Source organism: Megalops cyprinoides, chromosome 1, assembly GCF_013368585.1.
Source record: "Megalops cyprinoides isolate fMegCyp1 chromosome 1, fMegCyp1.pri, whole genome shotgun sequence".
Classification (NCBI taxonomy): domain Eukaryota; kingdom Metazoa; phylum Chordata; class Actinopteri; order Elopiformes; family Megalopidae; genus Megalops; species Megalops cyprinoides.
The window spans coordinates 28,037,111-28,045,659 of NC_050583.1; the positions used below are offsets into that span (position 1 = coordinate 28,037,111).

The window sequence follows — 8,549 nt, forward strand, 5'->3', positions numbered from 1 at the left end:
TGAGCAAGCACTTAACATATTCTTTCAAGGTAGTTAGAATGTTATACGCTGCATTACTAGACATCGCATTCTGGACCTGATTTAATGGCATTGCAGATAATTGCTGGAATGCCATTAAAGACCATGCGGGTGGGTGGGTAGTTCATCATCCACACAGACCATCTTCTTCAAATGCCACCACGGTTCTCCCAATTCTTGTGTCAAAATACAAATTATTTTAACTTTCTTAAAATCATGGATGTAGGGGAGTTAAATTGAAGTTGTGGAAACAGGTTACGTTACATTACCACATTACATTGTGGTTACAAGGCACGTTGTAACATCTGAGATAATAGGCAAAAATAATGCCAATTTAAGAAGAGAACTAAGAAGTCAGATCTCAACGCCAAAACACTACTTCCTCATTATGCGAGGGGTGAAACAAGTATGAAATTTTTACCACTAAATACCAGGAGAGGGAGCTATAACACAATTTCATATGAAATTTGGATTAAATAAAAGACTTAATTAATCCTTTACCTTCAGATTGGAGTATTAACCAGCCTACAGATATCAAAATCAAACCATCAAATCACAGCATTCACAGGAGTTCAAAACGCAAAAAACTCAGCCTCGTTATTATTAATGAGATGTACCTGTGGGTAACTAGTGGAGGGGTTAACAAATGATAGCAAACGATGACTGAAGTCACACAATCTCTGATATGTATACGTTTCTACATCTCAATTACAAATCCTAACAGCACCAATTTGGAATATTTCATCCTGAATAGACACTGTGTCCTATACTTGGAGAGTTAGCTCCTGTGCCATGCTTTGACCCCTACTCAAGTGGAAAACAGAAAAAAAGCAATATGGCAGACTCAAACCAAGAAGGGGTGCATAAGAAATGCAAAGTATTTGCCAGTATTTGAATGCCAGATGTACATTGGTAAGTAATTTGTGAAAGGGTTACCCAATGAATTAATTCAGAAAAAAATACAATTTATTATACAAGCATTTATTACAATTGCCCAACAAATACAAAAATGAGAATGCCATTTACAGTGTACATCAGCATTTACTTTCATGAAACAAAGTTCATGTTATGTTTATGGTCCACTGCCTATAGCTCAGTATTTATATTTCAACAAAAATACTTCCATAATCCATGATCCATTTGTTGTGTTATTGACACATCATTATCAATGGTCACACATTAAGTTTGTGCTTTTTGTACATAACTATTGCATTGCAATTCCATCAAAAAAGGAAACACAAACAGAAAACATAATGGAAACACAAAGTAACAGAAGATACAGTTTCTGTGAAAGTTCCATACTGTTAGTACTTTACAATCACATCAGTCTCTTACAGCTTACTGTATTCCCAATTGCAGAGGAGTGTGAGCCAGTGAGCCAGGCTGGTTGGCCAGTAAATAACGCTACTTTTCAGAATACCACCTTAAAGAATACCATGTTCATACTGCAAGTATGGCTGTCCCACTGTTTGCTTTCTTTTCGATACAAACAGTGCCGCTTTTTAGATCCAAGTCACCACTAGCGGATTGGGCGGTAAGGAAAGGTCATCCCTGGTAGGAAAGTCTGTGAGGGGTGAGAGGGGTGTGTGTTGTGAGCTGGGTGTGCAGTGTGAGCGGGAAGAGGGGCATGTGCTGAAATAGTGGGGTGGGCAACAGCGGCAGGCCGAGGAGGGTAGCCCAGAGGGGGTGTGTGGATGTGGGGGTAAAAGCCGGGTTGATATGGAGAGTGAGGTGGCTGCTGGACCGGGCCTGACATGACCAGCTGAAGCAAGCTGTTGAAGGAAGAGAGACAAATACATTAGATGTTTGCACAAATTGTGATTAACAAAAATGTCAAAGCCAATTTTTGCTCTGGCAACTGCCACTGCCCCTTCATCCATCCTTTGTAAGTTTATACAGTGAAATTTAAATAAGAGCTCCTTACTTATTGTGGGGCAGCCTGGAACAAAGTGACCTCAGGTCTTCTGTTGAGACGAAAGGGATAAGAGTGTTAGAGCCCTGACTTGGGATGTCACTAGAAACTTGGAACGCTGATCATGTGACTGATGCTAAACTGCCTCGCTCCTCCTGCCATCAGAGGGAAAGGCCCATGCTCCTCACAATGTCGCTTTTCCATCATCGCCCCCCCAATGGTGGAATGAACTCCCCACCCCCCTGAGAACAACCCCTTCAATCCAACCCTTCAGACGTGGGCTGAAGACACACCTCTTCATACTCTACCTGGACTGACACCCTTGTCATTTTGACCTTGTAGATTTAAGATTCTTGCTTGTACTTGTAGCTCTCTCTCTTACCTTGTATTTGTTGCACGTTTTTGCCTAGGTAGTATAGCGGTATTTTACTGTCCCAGTGATTGCATTCAATATATTAGATCAGATTAGTTCTGTCTCGCTACACTGACCTCAGCTTCAGCACTATCTGCTTTGTATGACCTGTACACATCTTGCCCTTGCGCCTGTTTGCCCACTATATGCACTTTTGTATGTTGGATAAAAGCGTCTGCTAAATGAATAAATGTAAATGTAAATGTAAACTCACCCCTTCCGCACAGCAATGCTCCTGCTGCCATGGCAACTTGCAGTGCCTGAGCCAGTCTATCCAAAGACAGCTCAATTTCTTTGGTGGCATTCAGAGGGTTCAGTTCATCCACCAACCTGCCCAGCTCTTCCACGAGCTGAGCCACATGCTCAAAAAGCAGGAGTCCCAGGCGGCCAATGAGGTTCTTCTCTGTTAAGTGCACCTGCAGCATCATGAGGACCTGCAAGACGCTCAGATGCAGCTTAGAATACAGAGGCTGCGAGTCCCTGTCGGCCCCCTCGCACTCCACGGCCTCTCTGGGGAGTTTGCCTGTGTGGCCATTGGACAGGGAAGGCTTTAGGTTCTTCTTGTAGGCCAAAGGGGACTTGACGCACCAGCGCACCAGCCCCAATAGCGGCGTGAGGTCCAGACAGCCGAGGGGCAGGTTGGCAGAGATGGGCGTGTTGAGGAAAGTGATGAGGGTCAGACGGGGATCATCGAAGATCCAGGTCACCACCATCTCCAGCAAGTCAAAAGGGGGGATGAGGTCCTCTGTGGAAAATGAGACAATCATTGAAACAGCACTGCAAGTGATGCTTTTTTTAGGGCTTTAATTTCCTGTTTTTCCATTACCATCAATTGCGGTCTACCATTTAAACACTGTCCAGAATAACCACATACTGGAGTGTTATTGCATTAACTCACTGAAGATGAATTTCACAAAATGTAAGTCATACAAAGAACCGGGATGTCAGGTGTAACAAGTTAAAGTTATGATCGATTCAGAATCATTCTTAAAAGTAATTTTAAGTTTTTTTTTTTTTTTTTTTTTTTTTAAGAGTACATGGTGGTGAAAACACATGGTGGTGATAACATCTGAAAATAAACACATTGTAAATTCTCTCAGATAATAACCAATCAACATGCAGTTGAGGAACTAACAAACAACTGAAAATAGTAACACAAGCCACAGATATATTTCACAGGAATGTAACCCTGTAAGGGACTGTAGTTACTTCAAAGACATGGGGAACAGCTGTACAGTATACTAATGCATTCGATTTAATTTCCCCACATAATGTCTTCTAATTCAATCTGACAAAGAAACTCCAGAGAAGGGCAACACTTGACATGACATACCTGAGGAGAGGTCATAGAGGGCTGTCACAGCTGTAATGAACTGACAGCAGAATCGTGGGCTGGCGCTGAAGATCTGCTGGAGTGTCTGCACTGAACCTGGAACTAAGCTGCAGTAATCATCCACCAAGACCTTGGCAAGCCGCACACAGTAGACCGCATGGGACCTCTGAGAGACAGTAAACAGGAAGTTACCAGCATGAAAAGGCTTTAAAACTTTTTCACAACCACCTGACCTTGGCCTGATGAACAAGTGGCTTTGTTATCCGAAATGTCGTGGCTAGCTGTAGGCAATGAAGCATTCAGTTTCGATTGAAAATGCTGTAGTTCTTCCCTTGTACAGTGTAGACCTACAGTGACAAGTCCAGCTGTTCCTTCAGAGTTAAGTAATTTGAGAGACAATTAAACCTTTATGGTCTGCAATTGTGCCTCAAACTTTTTAACCTGTACTGGTTATGGGCATTTTTCATAGAGGCAAAAATTTCCCTTTTTGTATTTTATTCTCTAATCACATTGTTATTTACATACTGCCATATTGTTTATTAGGTGCAGCTTTTTCTGATTCTCTGTTAAAGCCAACCTAGCGCTGCTGTTTCCCCACAGCATAATCTATCTTCTTCTCCTTTATGTAAGCAAGTGTTACATCAGGGTGCTTTCTGTTTTAAATTGCTAGAAACTTCTGAATGTCTGAACTTCTGAATAACTGCTTTCCACACACCAAACCTGTGCTGAGCAATAGTCATTTCAAATAAAGCCAGTATTACAGCTCATCATACACTACACTACAATTTTCAGTTGTTACAGTTAGTATGGGGACAGAGTCTGGAGGCTGGGTAAGCTTGTTTCAGCAAAATTCTTTATATCAGATAAAACAGTAATAATCCTCGCTGCAGCGAGTACATTACTCTTATATGACGTTCGTGTCAAAGTTGCATTGATGTCTACGTACTGTGCACATGTACATATCAGCCTGAGATTGCACTGGCTTCCTGTCATCAGCTATGTAAATAATGCCCTCAAGTGAGGTTGACAATTTAAATTAAAAACATTAATTAAATTAAAAACAGAATGCTCTTCACAGTACCATGCGTATGAAGGTAATGTTCATGTACATGTCTTTCTGCCTATCTACTGCATAGGGGAAATCATGACCTATTCTCTTCAAGCTCTGAATACATAAGGATGAACCAAACTATCCACCAAGAGGCTTAACAGCTTCACATCAGGACATCTCTGAAGTTGAGCAAGTTACTGACATTGTACTGTTTATTTTCCAATGTAGGAGTTACGCCATTGTGCAATTTGGGACTTTGGGAAAAAAGCATGTCATCCACAATGTTTATTTGCCTCCCTACCAGGCAAAATATTACATCTCCATAAACCTCACATTTCCTTCATCGACACTTTCCAAAAAAAAAAAAATGAAAAACTGCTGACACTGGAATAGTGGAAACAGAAAGGCGTATCCAGTCTTCTATAACAACTGACCTGCTATTAATCAGTTATTTTAACACTTTCACTAACCTGCAGCCATGACGCAGCACACTCTAGAATCGGCACTCTGCAGACAGCCACTGCCATGGACACCAATTTGCCCAGCATAGCCATCCTGTTGTCATCAGCCTTGTTGCCCTGGGGGCTGAAAAGGGCGGAGAAGATGATCTGTCGGACTGCATCCTTGCTCTGCTCCTGGAAGTAACTGCACATGATCTCCAGCAACTGCAGCTCTTGAAGGCAGTTCATCCTCTGTGCGATAACACAAACAAAAAGACAGTTAAAAAGGACAAAGAGGTGAGCACATTACAGTTGGATATATTATCTTCCTTTACACTCCTGCTTCCAAAGCATTAGTATTGCATATCTGTTCTAAAGCTCAAAGGTCTTCTAAAAATCAAGCTAAAAAAAATCAGATATTGAACACAGTTGATCAAGGGTACAGTATTTTGAACAACTTCAAGTACAAGTACAGAGAAAATGTTTGAGTAAAACATAAAAAATAACAATATAATTGCCCAGTGCTTGCAACAGCAATTATCATTACTCTGAAGACATGACGCCCTGGTCACAAGCCAAAGTATAACTTAAATGTGCATGCAGCAAATCTAACCACGACTCATAATAATAGAGGCCACAAAGCACCATGCATGAGCCTTCCTTTTGCATCACACATCATGCATACATCATTTGAATCCAGTGGCAGCCTGGGCCATGCGCTTCTAAAGCATGTGACAATTCACATATTGGTGATAATTTAAGAATTTCAAGACAACCACAGACTTCCACACTTGATCATTTTCATTGACAACACAGCAATACAGATAATACTTTTTCTAACACATGTACACAAAGTTAAAAAGCTACACTTGTAATGTAATCAGTGCAATCCACTATTCTCTACATATTCAGTTAAATGTCCTTTCGCAAACAATACATGTTTTGAAAATTAATAACACAAGACATTTACTGGCTGCATCAAGTTGTTCATAAGTGAAGTGCTTAATGTCGTACATGACATTTAGTCACTTCTGTTAAAGGCTTTAAATGTACATTCACATCCCAGTAGAGTGTAAGAGCTGCATGTAAACAAAATGTTATGTGGAAGGTTTAAGGCTCACCAATATAAAATAAACAAAAAAGAGCTAAAGCTGCCAAGAGGAAGACCGCCATCTGTAAACTGCAAGGCATGTATGCAACATGGCTTTACTCTCTATAGCTCAGACTTCCTCTACAGAGACTGCGGTGTGTTTGCTGACAGCAATACAATCACGTTGCATAAACATTCCAAAGTTAACTGTATTAACATGTTTTTCCTCGGTGGTTATCAGACCAGCAGTCATGCACAGGAGTAGATAACAATTGTTGGCATGCACACAGAGCTGCACTTAGTACTGGACTGAGGGCAGAGAGTTTCTTTTAATAAAGTGATTTACATCACTGTAAAAATTGACTTGACAGAACTTTACCTTTGGTTGCACACTGCGGTCTTTTGGAACGTGGAAGATGAACTCCTCCACCAGTTCGATGGTGCCCTTATCCACAATGGGAACAGCGGTGTTCTGAAGCTGGCTGCTGAAATAAATGTCCAAGTGATACAGGACCTCCTTGGCAGCGCTAAGGGCATCTCGCCTCAGGAGGGAATGGCGGATATCGCTCATGGCTGTAAGATGTAGAAACAGGTTTTCATGTTCGACAGGACGCTGTGCAGCTAAATTACCCAACTTTTACTGATGTTATCAGTAAGCCTGAGCCAGTAACTTCAGCTAAATGGGTACGCTACAAGAATGAGCTAGTATAACTACCTAACAACACCCTCAGTTTTGCAAAAATTAAGTGTCAAGCAACATATCTGGGAGCTAACAGACAACTTAAACTAGTGTTTACTAACGGAACTTAAAAGGAAACTAAAGCGCTCCAGAGATAACATGCAAACTAGCCTCAGCAAGCAAATGTCCACTAAATGAGAATTCAACATATCTTTTAAACATTTCACGCATCAATCTATACAACGATTCCCAAGGAAAATATTTTAAAACATCGCTCATCGGTGCCCATCTCTGTCCCTCACTCGCTAGCTAACCAGCTAACGTTGCACTTCCCATAACTAGATTCAAAACTCAGCCCGACCGCGAGGGCGAGGCTGCAAGACATGAGCCGGGCCTAGCAAAAATAAGCAAGGGCTTCAGTTTATTTGATACGAAAAATTTCTGAATTTCTACATACACCACACCCGAATCTTTCAAAATTTCGTTACCTTATATCCCTGTTACCACGACATCTTCTAGACATAAAATTACGTAAACAGGCCGCTAAAGCATGCACACAAAGCACTCTCTCCGGTACCACTTCGCAATGTAGACTTGTCTTTGTATGGAAGCCCTTTTAGGACAAACTTGCCATGTAAAGCTAGAACAACGTTGTTATTGGCAGGAATTTCAGTGCCGGACCATTGTTATCAACAAAATTAGAGGTCACACGTTACGATACAATTCATATTAATTGCACTCACAGACGTTAACAGGGAATCAAGCGACCCATTGGAATTTAAAATTGTTAATGTATGTCTTCAGTAAATTCAGTACATATTCAATATATATTTCTTCTTTATAACACAGAATGAATAGCATTCTGAACACAGATTTATATCAAGTAAACTACAGCCTACATTGATTCAGATATCTTGATCTTATCTTTTATCTTATAGCCTGAAAGAACACTACAGACTATTCTTCAGAGTATACCTGTGTAAAATAAATTGGAACAATAATGACGTCATGAAAAACAAATACTTTCTACTGAATTAGTTAAAAGAACTGTGGATTACAGCAGATTAAAATTCAGAACTATCAGGTTGATCCTTATCAATGGCCTCAATTGACGTGTTTGACACATATTAGAGGGTAATCACTTTGGTGGACTGCATTACAAAAGGTATAAAAGTACTAATATAATTCTGAAATGTAAAGACATTTCATTGATTTCTTTGTATTTTTTTTTCTGCCTTGGAAAGTTGAATTTTTCAGATGTTTTATGTCTTATGTCTGGTGTCAGCCATGAGATAATCAAAACTGTAGGATACACAGTAAGGCAGACATCCTGGATTTTTCCTCATAAACTGTTTGATTGGTATGCAAGAAATCTGGTTTATATGAGCTTCACACTGTCACCACTTGTCACCTATTACAGAGCATGTCTTTACTAAGACCTTTACCTGTAATATGCTTCAAAATTCCCAATGGTTGAATTTTGATTGGTCTCCTGGCCATCTTGAATTTATAGCTCTTGAGGCTCTCCTCTTAAATCAAATATTAAAAATATCAGGAATTTAGGCTGAATATACATATGTGTATGTATGTGTGTTATACATACTCTCTAAACAA

At 40.3% G+C, this 8,549-nt stretch overlaps 1 protein-coding gene across 1 annotated transcript; it reads right to left on the reverse strand.

Annotated features, from left to right (window-relative positions):
• Positions 1 to 1,379: 1,379 nt before the first annotated feature.
• Positions 1,380 to 7,523, reverse strand: c1h7orf26 (chromosome 1 C7orf26 homolog). Its single transcript, XM_036541867.1, has 7 exons — positions 7,424 to 7,523; positions 6,636 to 6,829; positions 5,197 to 5,418; positions 3,676 to 3,841; positions 2,557 to 3,087; positions 1,943 to 1,982; positions 1,380 to 1,790 (listed from the first exon to the last, which is right to left on the reverse strand). Exons 2-7 carry the CDS (start codon positions 6,825 to 6,827, stop codon positions 1,538 to 1,540), a joined length of 1,404 nt encoding a protein of 467 aa, XP_036397760.1. The 5' UTR covers positions 6,828 to 6,829; positions 7,424 to 7,523; the 3' UTR covers positions 1,380 to 1,537.
• Between the last annotated feature and the right edge of the window lie 1,026 nt (positions 7,524 to 8,549).